Genomic DNA, 20988 nt, shown 5'->3' with positions numbered 1-20988 from the left:
CTCTGTGCAGACCTTGAACACCAAGTCAATGCTCATTAGGAAAGAGGTTGGGAGCAATTTAAAAATGGGGTGGTATTTTGGCTAAATAAAAATTAGGGTGGATTTGAGTCTTCCTGCGCTGGGAACTTATGCTCAAAAGAAAAACATTTCTATTGATAGGAAATGCCACCATGTCCTGCACACTGTATATCCCATTCCACTGTCTGTGAACAGAAGGTTCTTTGGATGCAGGCATTTTCCCAAGACTAATGAGTTGCTAAAGAAGTTTGGCAAGACATTAGTTGGGTTCAAAAGTACTTTGAAACAGTTGGAACAGAGGCAGGATGGTTCTTTCCATTTTTGAAAAGTTCCTTTTGGGGACCATTTCTAGAAGGCAAAGCCAAAGCTTCTTAAACTGTGGGTTGTGGCCCTATATGAGGTCCCATAATTGAATGTGGGGGTTGCAAAAAATTTGGCAACAGGAAAAGATTATGTATACCTGTTTTAGATATCTATATACCTGGGGTTGCATAAAGATTTATCTGGTGGAAATGATGTGGGAATGGATTTAATGTTGTGGGGGTAGATTTAATTAATCAAATTGATTATGAGGTGTCCCAAAGAATTACAAGACTCAGTGACTCAGTTTCCCAAATTTTATTAAAATACCATGAGACCACAGGGAGAGCACCCAAAAGTGTCTCGAATAGGGAGAGGAAAATGGCTATATATTTATAGTGAGAAAAAGTAGGTTATCTCCTCATTATCTTAATATCCTCCTTAAGGAGGTACATAGGAGGTCTTATCCTAATTTGGACTTCCTGGGGTCCTGAGACATCCTCCAAGGCAGGTACCTTTTTCCTTGTAGGCCTGTTTTTGGGGTTTACACATCATAAGGTGAACCTAAGGACCCATTTGGCCTTTTCTGCACATGTTCCTAAAGACCTGCTTAAACTTGTCAGACCGAGAGGGTCTCTGTGTTTTTGATGAGAATCTCTTTACTTAAGACCTGGTTTCTGGGTGTCCTGTCATCTAGGAATATTATGGCTATTAATGGTTAATGGTCCCTGGTTACTGTTTCTGTTGATGGTGAGGGTTGATAGGGATTCAGACCCTCTTGGTTACTGTATTGTTGATAAGAACACAAACCTTAGTTTCTCTGTTAATCCTTTTAGGTACTATTAATAAGGACCCAAGCCTCAGTTTATCTGTTAACCCCTTTTTGCCTCCTCCATCAAAAAGAGGTCATGAAAGTAATGGACTCTCAGACCCTTTAACATTCTAGGGGCAAAGCCTAGGAAGAAAACTTATTGCATGCATGTCTCTATCTTTGGGATTGGGGCTAGATTTTTGAGGATCTGGAAGAGGAGGGCAGTAGCATTTTTCTCTCATGAAAAAAAGTCCTTTAATATAAGCTCATCTCACAGTTGAGACTTCTTCAAAGCAGTGCTAATTCTAGAAAAGGAGACTTAGTTTTTATGGATTGTAAAATCTTTTCTGTATCACAAGGCAGTACAAATTATATTCAACAAAGAGCTTCTGAAGAATTGATTGAAAATTAACTGGATATAAAAGAACCTCTAGGGGGTAGCTTGGTGTTGCAGTGGATAGAGCACCTGCCCTGAATTCAGGAGGACCTGAATTCAAATCCGACCTCAGACACTTGACACTTATTAGCTGTGTGACCCTGGGCAAGTCACTTAACCCTCATTGCCCCTCCAAAACCAAAACAAAACAAAATAATAAAAGAACCTCTAAATTGCTAATTGGAGAAATACAAGTTAAAACAACTCTGAGGTACCACCTCACACCTATAAGTTTGGACAACGTGACAGAAAAGGAAAATGAGAAATATTGGAGTGGACACTAACATACTATTAGTGGAATTGTGAACAGGTCCAACATTCTGAAAGACAATTTGGAATGCATATGTTGGGCTAGAAAATTGTTCATACCCAGCAATACTACTACTAGGTCTGTATCCCAAAGAGATCAAAGAAAGAGAGAAGGGGCCTATATGTGCAAAAATGATTATATTAGCTCTTTTTGTGGCAGTAAAAAATTGAAAATCTAGAGGATGCCCATCAATTGGGGAATGACTGGATAAGTTGTGGTATATGATTGTGATAGAATGCTATAAGAAATGATAAACAGGATGGTTTCAGAAAAAATCTGGTAAGACATATAAATTGATGCAAAGTAAAGTGAGTAGAACCCGGAGGACATTGTACACAATAATAGCAATATTATGACGCTAATGTGAGAAATATTAATAATTGCTATCTTATGGGACCCAGTGATCTCCCCTTCTTTCTTAGTTCTTTCTCCTTTCCTGACTCCAAGGTCTAGTTAGTTCATCTGGGTCAAACCCAACCCAAGCTTACAAAGAATCTTAGGTGGAGACAGATCCTTTTGTCTAAATGGTAAGACTTCTAGCTTATCCCTGTTACAAATAATGCTTGCTGGTGATTTCAGGTAGATGCTTATTATTTTATGGGAAAAATCCATTTGTACTTATGCTTTCATGTGTTTTTAATGTTTTTGATAGGAATGAATGTTGTATTTTGTCAAAAAAGCCTTTTCTACATCTATTGATATAATCATAAGGGTTTTTTAAATTGATTTTACTATTATATAATCAATTATACTAATAGTTTTCCTTTTATTGAACCAGCTCTTCTTTCCTGATATAAATCCCACTGACTCACAATGTATAACCTTTGTGTTATATTCCTGTAGTCTCTTAGCTAGTGTTTTGTTTAGGATTTTTGTATTCATTAGTGAAATTGATCTATAATTTTCTTTCTCTGTTTTTGCTCTTTCTGGTTTATGCATCAATACCATATTTGTTTCATAAAAGGAATTTGGTAGAACTCCTTTGCCTATTATTCCAAAAAAATTATTTAACATTGGAATTAGTTGACCTTAAAATATTTGGTAGAATTCACTTGTAAATCCATCTGCTCCTGATGCTTTTTTCTTAGGAAGCTCATTTATGACCTGTTCAACTTCTTTTAAACAAAAATACTTTTATTTAGATATTTTTTCTCTTCTGTTACTCTGGGCAGTTTATATTTTTTTTTTTTTGAGGGGGCAATGGGGGTTAAGTGACTTGCCCAGGGTCACACAGCCAGTAAGTGTCAAGTGTCTGAGGCCGGATTTGGACTCAGGAACTCCTGAATCCAGGGCCGGTGCTTTATCCACTGCTCCACCTAGCCGTCCCCAGTTTATATTTTTGTAAGTATTCTCCCATTTCACTTAGATTATTACATTTATTGACACGTAATTGGGCAAAATAACTCCCAATAATTGCTTTAATTTTATCTCTGTTAGTAGTATATTCATATTTTACACTTTTGATACCAGTGATTTGGATTTTAATCATACTAACCAATGGCTTATCTATTTTATTGTTGTTATTGTTTTTAAAAAACTAGCTCCGAGTTTTATTTATTAATTCAATGGTTTTCTTATATTCAGTTTTTTATCTTACCTTTAATTTTCCAAATTTCTAATTTAGTGTTTAATTAGGGATTTTTATTTTTTAATTGCATGCCCAATTAATTGATTTGCTCTTTCTCTATTTTCTTGATGTAAGCATTTAAAGATACAGATTTTCCTTTGATTACTGCTTTTGCTGTATCTCATAAGTTTTGGTATGTTGTCTCATAATTATTCTCTTTAATAAAATTACTTATTGTTTTTATGATTTGGTTTTTTATTACTCATTCTTTAAGATTAGATTATTTAGTTTCACCAATTAATTTTTAATATGTGTTTTCATGGTCCTTTATTAAATATAATTTTCATTATAGTATGATCTGAAAAGGATAAATTTAATATTTCTACTTTTCAGCATTTGACCATAAGGTTTTTATGCCCTAATATATGACTAATTTTTTAAAAGGTACTGTGTCCTGCCAAGAAAAAGGTATATTCCTTTCTATTCTAATTCATTTCTCTCTAGATATTTATAATATCTAGATTATCAAAAATTCTATTCATCTCCTTGATTTCTTTCTTTTTAATTTTTTGGTTAGATTTTATTTAGTTCTGAGAGGGAAAAGTTCAAGTCCCCCACTATTTTGGTTTTGCTATCTGTTGCCATCTGAAATTCATTTAGCTTTTTTTTATGTTTGGATGGTATAGAATTTGGTACATATATGTTTAGTACTGATATTACTTCATTATTTATGGTACTTTAAAGAAAAGCATAATATAGTTTCTCTGTTTATTATTATTATTTTTGGGGCAGGGCATTGAGGGTTAAGTGACTTGCCCAGGGTCACACAGCTAGTAAGTGTCAAGTGTTTGAGGCCGGATTTGAACTCAGGTCCTCCTAAATCCAGGGCCAGTGCTTTATCCACTCCACCACTTAGCTGCCCCTATTTCTTTTAATTAAATCTATTTTAGCTTTAACTTTGAGATCATGATTGCTACCTGTATTTTTTTTAATTAACCGAAGTATAATAAATTCTACTCAATCCCTTCATTTTACTCTCTTATTTTTAAATGTAATTCTTGTAAAGAACATATTTTTGGGTTCTGGTTTTTGATCCATTCTTCTGTCCATTTCCATTTTATAGGTGAGTTCATCCCATTCACATTTAAAGTTATAATTACTAGTCATGGATTTCCCTTCATTCTATTTTTCCCCACTGTTTCTCTCTCTCTCTCTCTCTCTGAGTCTCTCTCTGTCTCTCCCTCGTTATCTCTTTCCTAAAGTTTAATTTACTTCTGACCACTGACTCCCCAATCCACACACCCTTCTAAGAATCACTCCCTTGTCTTATCACCATGCTCTCCTATTTCTTTGTAAGTTAAGAAAACTTTTATATGCAACTAGATGAATATTTTATTCTCTCTTTGACCCAGTTCTAATAAAGTTCTTGCTGCCTGTCTTTCACCCATTTATCCCTCCATTATAAAAGTTCTTCTACTCACACCTCTTTTGTATGAGATAATTTGCTCCATTTTACCTCTCCCTACTTATTTTTATTTTTTAGGATTGTCCCATCATAATAAATTCAAACCTCTCTCTAGCTACTCTATTAATGATAATATTCTTAAGTTACAAATATAATTTTCCCATATAAAATAATAAACAGTTTAACCTTAATAAATCCCTTATGATTAGTCTTTCACATTTACCTTCTTATGTTTCTCCTGATTCTTGTATTTGAAAGTCCAATATTCTCTTCAGGTATGTTTTTTTCCTCAATAATGTCTGAAAGTCTTTTAATTAATTAAATATCCATTTTTTCCCCTATCAGTATTACACTCAACTTTTCTGGGTAAGTTATTCTTCATTGCAAACCCAGCTCCTTTGCTCTTTGGAATATCATATTCCATGCTCTTTGGTATTTTGATGTGAAAGCTAATGGTGTTATCCTAACATTAGCTACACAATATTTGAATTGTTTCTTTTTAGTTGCTTATATTATTTTCTTTTTAACCTGGGACCTTTGAAACTTAACTATAATATTCCTATAAGTTTTCATTTTGGGATCACTTTCAGGTGGTGATCAGTGGATTTTTTTCCCCAGTTTTTATTTTATCCTCTAGGTCTAAAACTTCAGGACAATTTTCCTTAATAATTTCTTGAAGTATATAATATGTAAACTTTTCTTTTTATCATAACTTTCAGGTAGTCCAACAATTTTTGTACATCTTGATCTGTTTTCCAGGTCAGTTATTTTTCTAGTGAGACATTTCATGTTCTTTTCTATTTTTCATTCTTTTGATTTGATTTGATTATTTCTTTATGTCTTATGAAGTCACTAGTTTCCCTTTTCTCAATTCTGATTTTTAAGGAGGTATTTTCTTCAGTAAGTTTTTGGAGCTCTTTTTCTAATTGTTTATAATTTTTGTTTTTGTTTTTGTTTTTTTAGGCAATGGGGGTTAAGTGACTTGCCCATGGTCACACAGCTAGTAAGTGTCAAGTGTCTGAGGCCGGATTTGAACTCAGGTACTCCTGAATCCAGGGCTGGTGCTCTATCCACTGTATAATTTTCTTGCATTATACTTCTTTTCCCATTTTTTCCTCTACATCTCTTGATTTTTAAAATACTTTTTAAGCTCTCCCAATAATTCTTTTTGGGAATATTACCATTTTATATTTTTATTTGAAGTTTTACAAGTGGCTGTTTGATTTTATTATCTTCTGACTTTGAGCCCTGATCTTCTTTATCACCTTAGTAGCTATCTATGGTCAGGTTCCTTTTCTGTTGTTTACTCATTTTTTTTTCAACAGCCTATTTTATGGCTGTTAAAATTTATGTTAGGGTTGGGCTCTGTTCCCAGGGTGTTGGATATCTCTGGCTTCAGGTTTTTCTTGCCATTATCCTTAGAGCTCTACCTGAGGCTCTTTAACTCTTTGGTTCTTCAGATGTGCTATGACACAAGGCCAGATATGGTCACTGCTCTCTGGCTTATGCTGTGGGATACTATGGTTTTAACTGTATGACTGGGTCATGTAAAGAAATCTACCCTCTAGTTCACTCTGTTAGGGAATCTGGCCTCTCATTTACCCCATTATATAATGGAAAGGATGTGCTCTTACACATCTTCCTGGCACACTGCCATATTATTAGCCTATCCTTGGCAGTTATGGGGGTTTCCTTATCAATAGTTTCCCAGGGAAGCATATGTGTATCTGGTCTCTCTTATGTCTGCTTTGTTTGCCCCTCCCTATAAAAGGAGGTATCTTAGGCTAGGATGGTATGGAGATCCATTTTTGTCTGCTGGCTGTCATGGACCTACTTGTGTGTTAGTTGCTTATAATAAATCTTTTTCTATTATTTACAATACTGGATGTTCTGGCCTCATTCTTTAGTATCTCTTTTGCCTCAACTTATAGAAAAACTTACTCTCCTGAGTCTTTTCTTGGATCTAAAACATGTCCTCTCTGCCCTTGAGCCCTACAGGGCTCTCCCCACCCACTGCTGCCACCACAAACACTCTCATGCCCCAAGGTCCTAGAAAGACACTATTGGCCTCTGTTCTCCTCCAGTGCATCAGTTCACTTCTCTGCTCTAGAACCAAAATTAGGGATTCTGTTCTCCTGCAAGTAACTACAACCACTTCTCTTGGTCCTCGAATTGTGACCAGGGTACAGTCCCTCAGCAACTATACTCTGCAGCATGTACTCACTCCTCATTGCCCAGAGCTACAGCTTGAGGTCAGGTCCAGTGAAGGGGCCTGGGCCCCATGTCTGTGCCCGCAGAGTGATTTATTAAATCTTCTCTTGATCATCAAAAGTTCCTAAAGCCCAGGCTGCTCCCCACACAGCTATCTCCAGGAATTGCTGTTTGTTGACACAGTGGTATGTGCACTTGGCTTGGGTTAGACTACCACATTATAGGTGAGATCTTTCCTAAGGTCCTCCTAAGTTGTCTCAGGATGTATGATTGCTTTACCCTATCTTTTTATTATTTCTGCTTCTTTAAAATTCAGTATGAGCTATTGTTTTAAGTTGTTTGGAGGGGAATTTGGGAGAGTCAGGTAATTTTCTGCTTTATTCTGCCATCTCCCGACAATCTCATGAGAAAACAATTTTTAGTGGAGAGAATAGTTTTCAGGCAGAGTGTCAAAATTATAGGCCAGAAGAGGCCCACAAAACTGGAATGCACCTGAACTAGATTAAAATGTAACTGGGGGGCGGCTAGGTGGCACAGTGGATAATGCACTGGCCTTGGGGTCAGGAGTACCTGAGTTCAAATCCGGCCTCAGACACTTGACACTTACTAGCTGTGTGACCCTGGGCAAATCACTTAACCCCCATTGCCCCGCAAAAAAAAAAAAAATGTAACTGGGAGGACTTCTTGTGCCAAGATGGCTGAGTGAGGAAGCAACCCACTGAAACTCTCCCAGATTTCCTCTCCAAACTGACATAAAACTGCCTCTGAAGTGTCCCAGGAGCAGGGAAACAGCCTACCAGCCCTGCAGGAAAGGTCTGTCTTACCTGGGTGGGAGAGAAGAGAGGTCCAGGAGCAGCAGCAGCAGCAGCTTCTCAGCTCACAACAGGGGGCCTGAAGCAGGGTTGTGAGCCTGGAGCAATCCACCAGTGAGGCTCCACCTACCCTGGGCAGGTGAGTACTCTGGGTAGCATATCATGGACCCTCACCAGGTACCCCAAAGGTAGCACAGACTACCAGGGAGGCTTTGACCCTACTACTTACCAGTAGTGAAGCCCCACCCAAGACTGGTCAACAGCAAGTTCCCACCCCTTCCACCTCCCAGCAGAGAGACTATTTCCAGGGCAAAGCAGCACCAGGGACTCAGCAGATAGCAACAAAATTACCCTTCCAGGGCCTGCTAGCAGAATGACTAGTTACCATAGCAACCCAGCAACAGGATACCCCCCCTTCCCCCCTCCCCGAACACTTGGGCAAATTGGAAACAAAATTATTCCTCTGGGGCCAGCTAACAGAGAGGCCCTGCTAACAGAGTAACCCAGCAGCAAGGTACCACTCCTGGGGCTGACCAACAACAAGATCACTCCTCCAGGGCCAGCCACCAGAAAGATTTTGTTCACTTTAGCAACTCAGCAAAAGCAAGTGGCTAAGCCCTGAAGCCCAGTGGAAATCACCAATAAGACCCAAAGCCTCAGCAGAAACCCTGGGACAGTTTAGGAAGAGAGCCCAACTTGAATAAAAATATCAAGGCACAAGAATGAGCAAAAAAACCCAAACAAACAAAAAAAAAAGCTTGACTATTGACAGTTACTACAGTGATAGGGATAATCACAGTATAAACATAGAAGAGGGCAATAGCAACAAAATGGCTACAGGTGAAGCTTCAAAGAAAAATGCAAATTGGTTTCAGGACTAAAAAGAATTCCTGGAAGAGCTTTAAAAGGACTCTTTAAAAATGTAACTGGGGCAGGGTGGAGCCAAGATGGTGGAGGAAAGGCAGTGAGCTCCTGAACTCATGACATGATCACTCCAAAAAACATCCAAATAACGCCATAGGAAAATGCCCGGAGCAGCAAAACTCACAGAAGAATGTGCTGAAATCATCTTCTAACCAAGAACGGCTTGGAAGGTCAGAAGGAGGGAACTGCTGTGCTAATACAGGAGTTGAGCCCAACCCCACAGTCACCCTGACACAAATCCAGTCCCAGGAAGGCCTCACCAGAGAAGCAGACCCCCAGAGCCTCTGAATCAGCTGCAGCACCAGTGTTGTCTGGAACTAAGCTCACAGTCTGGTGAGTGGGCTGAGCCCTGGGCAGGGGAGAGACTATAGGGGTCTATTCTGGTGCTAAGGCAGAACTTGGATTTTACACCCCTGCTGAGAACTAGGAGGTAGGCTCCAGTAGCAGTGGCACAGGTGGGGGAGGGGCACAGGCTCATCAGAGCTAACAACCACAACACACAAAGCTGGTTGATTGGCAAGTTTGTCTGGGGTCATCTAGGACCAGGAAACAGGCAGGGGGAGTGAAGAACCTGATTCTCCTTAAATCATACCACCTGGGACTTCTTAAGCTTGGGATACTGCAGCCTGGAAACAGTGCCCCACTTTAAGGAGCTAAAAGTCTAGTAAAAGAAAGGCAAGATGAGCATACAGAGAAAGGTGAGGACCATAGAAAGTTTCTTCAGTAATAAGGAAGACCAAGGGGCACCCTCAGAGGAAGATGTCAACATCAGGGTCCCTATATCTAAAGCTTCCAAGAAAAATACGAATTGGTCTCAGGCCATAGAGGTGCTCAAAAAGGACTTTGAAGATAAAGTTAGAGAGGTAGAGGAAAAAATGGAAAGAGATATGAGGGTGATGCAGGAAAGACATGAGAAAAAAGTCAACAGCTTGAAAAGTCAAATTGGCCAAATGGAAAAGGAGGTACAAAAGCTCTCCGAGGAAAATAATTGCCTAAGAATGAGGATTGAACAAATGGAAGCCAGTGACTTTATGAGAAACCAAGACACAATAAAGCAAATCCAAATGAATAAAAAGATGGAGGGCAATGTGAAATATCTTCTGGGAAAAACTGCTGACCTGGAAAATAGGTCCAGGAGAGATAATTTGAAAATTATTGGTCTACCTGAAAACCATGATCAAGGAAAGAGCTTAGACACCATCTTCCAAGATATTCTCAGGGAAAATTGCCCTGAAATTCTAGAAGAAGAAGCTAAAATAGAAATTGAAAGAATCCACTGATCATCTCCAGAAAGAGATCTCAAAAAGAAAACTCCTAGGAATATTATAGCCAAATTCCAGAGCTCTCAGGTCAAGGAGAAAATATTGCAAGCTGCCAAAAAGAAAGAATTCAAGTACTTTGGAGCCCCAGTCAGGATAGCACAGGATCTAGCAGCTTCTACATTAAAGGACCGGAGGGCATGGAATATGATATTCCAAAGGGCAAAGGAAATGGGATTACAACCAAGAATCACCTACCCAGCAAAACTCAGCATAATTTTTCAGAGGAAAAAATGGAACTTTAATGAAAAAGAAGACTTTCAGATATTTGTGATGAAAAGACCTGAACTGAATGGCAAATTTGACTTTCAAATATAAGACCCTAGAGAACCATAAAAAATTGGAGTTGGGGGACATACCTGGGGTCGTACAGTGGGTGACTGTCTTGTGTCTGAGGCCAGGTTTTGGCTGGGATCCCCCTGGGTCCAGGGGTGATGATTTGTCCACTGTGTCACTTAGCTAGATGATAACATCTTTAGGGTTAAATTGAGGGGTGAAGGGAATTCACTGGGGGAGGGGGAAGGGCAGAAGTGAAATCCTACACGAAAGTAACAGGAAAAGGCTTATGGAGTAGGGGAAGAGATGGGAGAGGAGCAGGGCAGTAAATGAATTTTACACTCATCAGAAAAGGCTCAAAGACCTTAAACTCATCAGAGCTGCCTCAAGGAGGGACTAACAGACACACCCAACTGGGTGTAGTAATCTGTTTAATCAGGGCAGTAAATGAGCCTAACACTCATCAAAATTGGCTCAAAGACCTCAATCTCATTGAAATTGGCTCAAGGAGGAAATTATGTACACATTCAATTGGGTAGAGTAATCTCTCTAACCCTGCAGGAAAATAGGAGGGGAAGGGGATAAAGAGAGAGGGGCAAAAGAAAGAAGGGCAGAGTGGGGGAGGGGACAGACAGAAACAAATCCCTTTTGAAGAGTGATAGGATGAAAGAAGATGGATAATAGAATAAATATCATGGGGAAGGGAATAGGATGGAAGGGAAACAGTTAACAATAGTAAACATGAAAAAGAGAAAAGGGGGGGAAATTGTACAAAAAATATTTATAGCAACTTTTGGTGGAGGCTAAGAATTGAGAATCAAGGGAATGTCCATCAATTGAGGAATGATGGAAAAAGCTGTGTTATATGATTGTGCTATAGGAAATGACAAACAGGATGATTCCAGAAAAACCTGGAAAGACTAATGAACTTCGATGTATAGTGAAGTGAGCAGAGCTGGGAGGACATTGTGTGTAGTGACAGCAGCATTGTTCAATGAGCAATTGTGAATGACTTAACTACTCTCAGCAGTGCAATGATCCAAGACAATTCCAAGGAACTAATGAGGAAACTTACTATGCACCCCTATAGAAAGAACTGATAAAAAGAACACTTGTGGATTGTACATATATAAACTGGTTGTGATCTTGTGGATCAGGGAGGAAAGGGAGGGAGGGAGGGAGGGAGAAAAATTTGGAACTCTAAATCTTATGAAAATGAATGTTGAAAACTACCCTTACATATAAATGGAAAATAAAATAAATGTTGCTGAAAAAAATGTAACTGGGAAATGTTTAACAAAACAAAAATACAATATAACATAGATAATGTTAATTTGTCATTTTCTTTTTCTTTTTTGTTTTTGTTGTTTTGTTTTTGTTTTTTGGTGAGGCAATTGAGGCCAAGTGACTTGCCCAGGGTCACACAGCTAATAAATGTTAAGTGTCTGAAGCCAGATTTGAATTCAGGTCCTCCTGACTCCAGGGCTGGTGCTCTATCCATTGTGGCACCTAGCTGCCCCTCAATTTGTGATTTTCTAAGTCAATATGAGGCTTATTTGAGTTTGATACCACTGGTCTCTAAGTATATGAAAGTCTATCATATACAAGAGAGATTTAATCTATGCTGCTTAGTCTCAGAGGACTATTAGGAACAATAGTTCTGCAGAACTTGCAGAAAAGTGGCTTTAAATGATCTAAGTGAAAATTTGTACTGTCCAAAAGCTGATGATCTGCTTCAGGAAGTTGAATGTTACATATATTGTAGAATGGGTTCTTTAGGTGGGAGATAGACTAGATGATTTTTGAAGTCCTTTCCACAGGATTATGGATTTAAAGCTGGAAGTCCTAGAGGTCATCTGTTCTAACCCCCTCACATTACAGAGCAGAAAATTGAGACTGAGACAGTTTTAGGTGATTTTCCCAGGCTCACAGATAGTGGCATATAGGATTCAAGCTCAGGTCCTTTGACCCCAAATCCAGCACTTTTGCCTCTGGACCATACTGCCCATGAACGTGAGGTTCTATGCATGCCATTGTCCTATGACATTTTGTGAGGGAATGACAATCTTATAGTCTGGTTGATGGTGTTGCTTTCAACAGTAATTGGGAAGTTTGGAAGAGAGGAGGGTTTGGGGGAAAAATTAAGAGCAGTTTCAAACTTGTTGATTTTAAGATGTTTATAGGACATGCTTTTTTTTTTTTTTGCGGGGCAATGAGGGTTAAGTGACTTGACCAGGGTCACACAGCTAGTAAATGTCAAGTGTCTGAGGTCAAATCTGAACTTAGGTCCTCCTGAATCCAGGGCTAGTGCTTTATCCACTGCGCCACCTAGCTGCCCCTTTAGGACATCCATTTTAAGATGTCCAGTGGGCAACTGGAGTCACTAGATTGGAGGTTGAGAGGTTAGGGCTGTATGCTGTGCTGCCTCTGCATAGAGAGGATAATTGAATTCATGGGAGGTTTTGAGATCAAGTAAAATAATAGAGGGAGAAGAGTGTTCAGGACAGAGCCTTGGGGATCCAAAACTAGCAGGTGAGGTTTGGATGAGAATCCATCAAAGGGGACTGAGAAGCAGTCAGACAGGTAGATGTAGAACCAAGAGAGAGGAATGTTAAGGAAAACCTAGTCAAAGTGACAGACAGCGTCAAAGGCTGCAGAGAAGTCAGAGATGAGGAATGAGAAAAGGCTGTTTGTTAGAATTGGCAATCGAAAGATAACTTTGTAGAGAGCAGTTTCAGTTAAATGATTTGGTCCGAAGTCAGACTGAAGAGAGCGAGCACAGAGAGCGGAAAGGAAGTGGGGATTATCTATTTGTAGACTAGCTCCTCAAGGCGTTTAGACGCAAAAGGGAGAAAGAAACATAGGACTGCACAGATCAAGGATGGGGAAGACACGGACATGTTTGTAGGCGGTGGGGACGCAGCCAACAGACGGGGAGAGGTGGAAGATAAGTGAGAAAGAGGAGACGGCAGTGGGCAGTACGTGCGGGATCACGTAGCTTTCACTCCAGCAGCTGCTACGTAGCCCGGGGCTGGGGGGCTGGGGGGCGGGGGGGAGGGAGGGGAAATCAGGCCATTCCAGGAGCGGGGACTCCCCCTTTGAAGAGCGGCTCCGCACTGGGAGGCTGGGCTGCCGAATTAAGAGGCGGGCTTGGGTTGTGATAGCGTCATAAGGTCGCGACAGCAAAAGATCCGAATGTGCGAACGACATTAAGCATTCTAGGTGGAAGACCTGCCTCACCCACGGAAGGGAAAGCGAGGGCGCCCGGAGGGCAGGACTCGACAAAAGGAAGCGGGGCGGGGCCTTGTGCCCCTCCGGGAGACGTGGCCGGCCACGTGACGCGCGTCGGCACGCGCTGTTTCCGGAAGTGTCGGGCGCGCGCGCCCCCGCCCTCACCACCGCTGCCGCCGCGCCGCTACTGCCACCCGGTGCAGTTTAGGTGGAGGAGGGCTCGGCTGCCGCTGCCGCCTGCTGCGACGCCGCTGGGAGGGGGGGAGGGGGGGTGACGACGAGGCTGCAGGATGGAGATGATCCGGAGCAGTGCGTGTCTCTTCTCTCTCTCGCTGCCGATTCCGCGATGTTCTCTCCCACCCTCCCTTCACAGCCCTGGCCCGGGCTCCGACCCCCGGGCCTCTGTCAAGGCCTCAGGGGCCGGGCCTGGAGACTGGCTGGCTGCTGCCCTCCGACCCCCCTGAGCTCTCTCAGCGGCGCACTTAGCCCGCGCGCCGCCAGTTCGCTCTCCTCCGTCCCCACATTGTTGTTGCTGCTGCTATTGCTGCTGCTGTTGTTGCTGTTGCCCCCCACCTCCCAACCCCCCCCCCCGCCCCCCGCGCTCCCTTCCCCCCTGGGCAGCTTAGGGGCTGTGAGTGCTTCGAATGCCTCCATCCATTCCCTTCCCCTCCCCTCCCCTCTCCGCTTCCCCTCAGCCTCCTGTTTTCAGATTTGGAGGGCTCAGGACCCCGGTCTGAGCCTTTTCTCCGTCTCTCTGCAGATTTTAAAAGTAATCTTCACAAAGTGTACCAGGCCATTGAGGAGGCGGATTTCTTGGCAATCGATGGGGAGTTTTCAGGTATCCCGTCCAGGGTTTTGATGAAGTCTTCTCCCAAAGCTTGCTTGTAGACGACTAGGGACATGCTGTTGGGTCAACTCTGGTCCATGGCCACATTTGGTAGCATCCCCAACCTTATGCTCCACTCTACTGGGTAACCTGGGGCAGATGAATTAACCACACAGGATCTCATTTTACTTCAATATGCCATAGGTGTACCTTGAAGAGATCGTTTGTGTTTGGTTATTTTTTGCAAACATTTTAGGAACCACAAATGAATCTTACCATGTAGGGTAATTATCTATCTATCTATCTATCTATCTATCTATCTATCTATCTATCTATCTATCTATCTAATCAGCAATTAGATTGGCTTTGGTGGTGGCAAGGCATCTTCTGTTGATTGGGAAATAGGACAACTTACAAATAAGGATGAAGCTCTATGTAGTTGTAGACATATTGACAGTGCAGAGGTTATGCATATAATGCTGGACCAGTGGGTCTACAACTATTTTTTTTTTAAACAAAAGCCTGATATTCTTAATTAAAACTGGTTTTATCACTTTCCCCCCCTGATTCAAACTCCTGGGTTTGTTCCCAGATTGACTGGTGGCTGAATTGATTGGCAAATGTGGAAAACCACTCAGTTGTTTACAAAGGAAATTGATGGCCTAGTTGGTCTATAAATTTCTTGAAGCTCAAAGAGGCAGAGTTTACATCTTGTTTTTAAATTGGTGATATTAACAAAATTTTTCCCTTGAAAATTTTTTTGTTGATGATGCATTAAACATATTTTTGGCCAAAATTTTTGATTCATTGGCTCTATATAAATTTTTGGGTCACTGTTAAATGCATTTTCAAAAACACCTTTTGCTGATGTTACTAGTTTATCCACAAAATGAAGATTGATATAGATAGGAAAAATATTCATCACCTGAAAGCCAAACTTCTGGTGATGAGCCTCTCTTAACTATGCAGATCCTTCCACAATATACAGAGTACTATCTATTCCTGTACTTAGGATATATGTGAGCTTATGCTCTGCTGGCATTGATTAGAATTTAGGACTACCTCTACAACATGAATAATGTGTTTAATTAAGACTTTAATGGAGTTAATATTCTTAAACCCCTAATTTATATGGCATATTGATGTTTGCAGATGTATTTCCACTTCTGAAAGAAAGTGACTGTTAAATGAACCCATTTAAAAAATAAGTTTGTTTGCTCTCTCAAATCAAAATTCCATTGTGGGATTTTTAAAGATTGACTTTAGATTGACAGATGATTGAATGTATGTTTATAGATGATAATGATTGTTAATAATAATTCTCCTTGACAAAAGAATTTCTATTTACTCATTGCATGCAAAGATATGAAGCTATGTATATTGTTCTGGAAAATATTTACATTAGCTTTGATTTGTTATTGAATTTCTACATGATATGTTAATTATTGAAAATTATTAAAATATTAAATTTAAAATGTTATTTCCTAAATTTTAGGAATCAGTGATGGACCTTCAGTTACTGCATTAACCAATGGTTTTGATACCCCAGAAGAAAGGTATCACAAACTTAAAAAGGCAAGTTGGTTAAAAACATTTTTTCTACTTTTTCAATCTTTTCCCCCACTAAATTGTTGTGAAGAGGAATCATGCATACCTTTTGTAAAATATACTTTCTGAAGAAGCCCCAACCATAAAACAGTGTTATTAATTAAAACAACAACATAAATATCTGTAGAAAAGCATTTCATGAAAATTTCAGTATATTTTATTTAGAGTAACCAAGATATGGTTCTGTGGTTTTTTTTAAACTTGACTTTTGGCTAATATGACTTTTTTTGGGGGGGTGGGGGTGGGCAATGGGGGTTAAGTGACTTGCCCGGGGTCACACAGCTAGTAAGTATTAAGTGTCTGAGGCTGGATCCGAACTCAGGTACTCCTGAATCCAGGGCCGGTGCTCTATCCACTGTACCACCTAGCTGCCCCATAATAGGACTTTTTGAAATAAAATAGCTACCCAAATATAAAAATTATAGTTGATATAACGGTTGTCTGAGCATATTTGATAAGGTTAGTTAAATAAATGTCCTCCTTGAGTTAAAAGCTTTCATGTGATGTCCCAGAAACTTTTTGCCCAAGTGGAATTAAATGATGTAGAAATTCTGTTTGGTTAAAAAACTATTATTGCTTCAGTTGAAAGAAACTTCATTCTCCTCTGATATTGGTTGACAAGTTATTTTCTTCTTTTCCAGCATTCCATGGACTTTTTGCTATTTCAATTTGGCCTTTGCACTTTTAAGTATGACAGCACAGATTCAAAGTAGGTTATTTTTTAAAGCATTAATTATCTGTTATTGTGGAGTAATATAATTTCCTAATTTGTTTGTATCTTTCATTTTCATAGGTATATAATGAAGTCATTTAACTTTTATGTTTTCCCAAAACCCTTCAGTAGAACTTCACCAGATGTCAAATTTGTTTGTCAGGTTAGTAGCAAAATTTAGTTCTTTTTATTTGTCAATAGTTGCTTTTCCATTATTTGTAATCATGAATAAGTGATACTTTAAGTATTTATTTCATCCTATAGAAAATGCAAATGATGAAAAGTCTTAGAAGGAAACCATAAACACATACAGAAAACATATAAGACATTCAAAGGAACCCTTACATAGTGAAAATTCATAAAGCACTCACAATAATATTTCTTAGAAGGAAGTGGACTTAAGAGTTTCCATGAGCTTAACCCTAGGGCAGCTAGGTGGAGAAGAGAATAGAGCACTGACCCTGAAGTTGGGAGGACCTGAGTTCAAATCTCACCTCAGACACTTAGTAGCTGTGTGGCCCTGGGCAATGCACTTAACGCCAGTTGCCTTAAACATCTTGGATTGTCTCTAGTCATCCCGATGTATATCTTCTTTCTTTTTCTTTTTCTTTTTTTTTTTTTTTTTGGCGGGGCAGTGAGGGTTAAGTGACTTGCCCAGGGCCACACAGCTAGTGTCAAGTGTCTTAGGCCAGATTTGAACTCAGGTCCTCCTGAATCCAGGGCCGGTACTTTATCCACTGTGCCACCTAGCTCCCCCCCTCCCCTCATATATTTTGCCACTGGACCCAGACGTCTCTGGAAGAGAGAATGAGTTTGGTAACCTTACACATCCCTCCCTCACTTAAATCCAATTCAATGCAAGTCATGACATCACTCCAATGTCATGGTCCTCTTTGGGAATGAAGGACAAACAACAGGTTAACCCTTTGAAATTTCCAGCAATCTCTTACAAAGAGAATCCTTCCCAGATTCATTCTGGAGTTTAGATCTCCAAAAAAACCCATTAATTTCAACTTTTTTCCCCAAGAGCATTTTATTAAAGGTAGATTTTCTTTTTTTTTTGGATGAGGCAATTGGGGTTAAGTGACTTGCCCAGGGTCACACAGCTAGTAACTGTCAAGTGTCTGAGGCTGGATTTGAACTCAGGTACTCCTGACTCCAAGGTCAGTGCTCTATCCACTGTGCCACCTAGCTGCCCCAAAGGTAGATTTTCACAAATAACAAATGAATAGATTTGAATTTTCCCTTTCCCTTTTTTATTGTCACAGAATTGTAGTTGAATAAAAACTTTGAGATCATCTAGTCTCTTTTTATAGATGACAAGTCTGTGTTCAAAGGCATATAGTGAATAGCAGAGGCTAGATTCAAACTGAGGTTTCCTACAACATGTTGCCTCTTTGCAGAATGATAGGGTTGAACTAGATGATCTTGAGTCCCTCTATAACTTAAAAAAATTAAATTAAATTTTTTGCAATTAACGAGAATCTGCCTTCTTAGCTTCTCACTACCCCCCTCCCCTCCTCAGGAACCCCGCACCCCCCCAACAAATACTCAAAGACAAACAGATTCTGACATTAGCTACTCAGCATATGTAGCCGATCACCTCTCTGTTAGGAGGCATTCATAAATTATCAAGATATTGCACCTCTGGAATCATCATTGATTATAGGAATGATCAAAGTTCTTAAAATCTTTCAAAATTGTTTGTTGTTATAGTCTAGATTATTCTCCTGTTTTTGCTTCATTCTGTATCATTCATAGTGAGGTTCGAGTGAGTCCTTTTTCCACCCTTTCCTTGTTTATAGACTTCTATTTATCTCCCCCCGCTACATCTCCTTTCTTCTCTAGTGTATCCTTTTTCTCCATCCTCTTCTTTTAAGCTCATTACAATATAATTAAAAAACAAAACACTCCTAAGCCTCCATCTTGTTTGACTCCCTTTATGATCCCAGCTGATATTATAGTTCTCTGGGGATGCTTATGTCATTTACTTCTCTCCTCATTAGAATGCAATTATTTCAACTTTTTAAGTCTTTTCAAAATGCCCACTTATATTTATCTTTTTGTTTCTCTTTATTCTTATGTTTATGTTTCAGAGTTTCTACCCAGCTTTTGCTTTTTTATCAGGAATGCTTGGAAGCTCTTTGTTTCATTAAAGACCCGTTTTTTCCGCCATAGGTTTATACTTAGTTTTGTTGGCTGTTATTCTTGCTGTAAATCTTTGTCTTTTTACCTTTTGAAATATCATAATCCATACTCTGTTAGTAGTTGCTAAATTTTGTGTGGTGTTGGTTATGGCTTCATTATACTTGGCCTTTTTATTTATGACTACTTGCAGTATTTTTTCTGGATTTTGGCTGTAATGTTCCTAGGAGTTTTCATTTTGAGGATCCTTTCAGGAGGTGATGGTTTGTTTTTTCTATTTTCTGTTTATCCCTTGGTTCTAAAAGATCTGGCAAGTTTTCTTTGAAGATTTCTTGAAACATGATGTCTAAGCCCTTTTTTTGGTCATGGCTTTCAGGTCGTTGAGTAATTTTTAAACCATCTCTCCTTGATCTGTTTTCCAGATCAGTTGTTTTTGCTACGGGTGCCTTATATTTTCATGTATTTTAAAAAATCTTTTGACTTTATCTTAATATTTCTTGCTTCCTGGAGTTAACTTTATTTTGATCCATTCAGATTTTCAGGAAGTCTGTTACTTTGTTAAGGTTTTGTACCTATTGTGCCAAGCTATTAATTCTTTTTCCTAGTCTCTCCTCCATAGCTCTTATTTCTTTTCTACTTTTCCCCCTTCATATATCATTTAAAAACTGGCTTTTGTACTCTTTCACAATTTCTAATAATTCTAATTGGTGTTTTGGGCTAGATATGTTTTGCTTTGAGGCTTCCTTTTTTTTCCTGTAAGATTTTTGGAGTTATTTTCTTCCTCTGGGCCTAAAATAGATCTTTATCTTTTTTTATTTAGTCATTCTTCCAGCAATATGTTCTAGGCAACCCAGTTTTTGCTGGCCAAAAGAATTAGGGAATTCTTTTGGGGCTGTCTGTGATCCTGACTGGTTTGGAAAATCCCACTAAGCTACTTTCCTAGAATGGGGGTTCTGGGCACTGAGATTCTGGCCTTGTCTGGGGTTTTGTTCAAGATCAACTCTGGACATCTCTGCACTGCACATCTAATATGGAACTCTAGGAGTTGAGTCCACTGAGTTGGTACTGTGTTTCCAGCCAGAAGCCTCAGTCCTTGGCCAGTGGTAGAGTCAATGATTAGCTCTGCAGTCCTTGAGCAACTGTCCTAAGCCCCTTGGGCTGCTCGGGATAATCTTAATAGGTTGGGCCCAGGACTGAATGATCCATCTTGGGTATCCCTGTGCTGTTGGCTTAGCTTGGAGTTCTAGGCTTTGAGTACATGTTCTTGCCCTGAGCTTTTGGGCAAGAACCCAGAGCAGAGTCTGATCAACTCTGGGTGTCTGAGCTTTTGCCTAGCTCGGTGCTCTGCTTATTGAATCTTTGATCCCAGCCACCCCTTGTTCCACAGTTCCTGCCCCAGTCACTTGCCTATTGGTCAACTTTGTCATCTTGGGTAGGAAAGATGCCAGGAAAGGTAATTTCTCCTTCAATTTTCCTTTTGCTACTCTGTCTGATATTCTTCTTAAATTATTCTTGATGAAGTTGTGTGGGAACTGGGCTGTACTGTTTCTTTCTACTCTTCTCCTTTGGCTGCATCCCACTCAGTAACATTTTAAGATTCCATAAAATTAAGAAAATGTGGGTTGAATGAAGAGGGACATACTGAATACCATTGTTAGGAACTTGATAGCATCCTTTAAATCTTGAAAGTGCTAAATTTAGGATAAATGGAATAAAATATTACAAAATCAATAGTAGGGTATTAGTCAATAGTAAAATCACTTGTAAGGGAAGTAAAATGTTACAAAGTCAGTAGCTCCAAGAGGTAGTACAGACTGATAATATATAGCTTTAGGAAAGATTTAGATCATTTCATAAATGATGTAGTCACAGTTAGTTAAGAGAAGACTAGAATGTCTTTAACTATTGAAGTTAATGTCAGGAAGGACAACCATGCCCCTTAATATTGTTTTGTTGTTTGTCCTTCGTTCCCAGAGAGGACCATGACATTGGGGTGACTTGTACTGAATTGGATTTG

The 20988-nt window shown here is 39.7% G+C and overlaps 1 protein-coding gene across 4 annotated transcripts in view; it reads left to right on the top strand.

Annotated features, from left to right (window-relative positions):
• The first annotated feature begins 13395 nt into the window (after window positions 1–13395).
• PARN (poly(A)-specific ribonuclease) overlaps window positions 13396–20988 on the top strand; it is a 184044-nt gene continuing 176451 nt past the window's right edge. For 3 of the 4 annotated variants that reach the window (XM_043977525.1, XM_043977524.1, XM_043977527.1), the window contains exons 1-5: window positions 13905–13989; window positions 14441–14518; window positions 16002–16081; window positions 16756–16823; window positions 16908–16989. In XM_043977525.1, coding sequence (XP_043833460.1) covers window positions 13971–13989; window positions 14441–14518; window positions 16002–16081; window positions 16756–16823; window positions 16908–16989 — 327 coding nt within the window. In that variant the 5' untranslated portion in view covers window positions 13905–13970. Of the gene's footprint in view, window positions 13428–13904; window positions 13990–14440; window positions 14519–16001; window positions 16082–16755; window positions 16824–16907; window positions 16990–20988 lie in introns of those variants that run through there. The other variant, XM_043977526.1, reaches the window with a different exon arrangement.

The sequence above is a fragment of the Dromiciops gliroides genome, chromosome 1 (assembly GCF_019393635.1).
Source record: "Dromiciops gliroides isolate mDroGli1 chromosome 1, mDroGli1.pri, whole genome shotgun sequence".
NCBI classification, from domain to species: domain Eukaryota; kingdom Metazoa; phylum Chordata; class Mammalia; order Microbiotheria; family Microbiotheriidae; genus Dromiciops; species Dromiciops gliroides.
The sequence above is the reverse complement of the archived record's forward strand: the minus strand, read 5'-3'. Positions and strand labels throughout refer to the sequence as shown.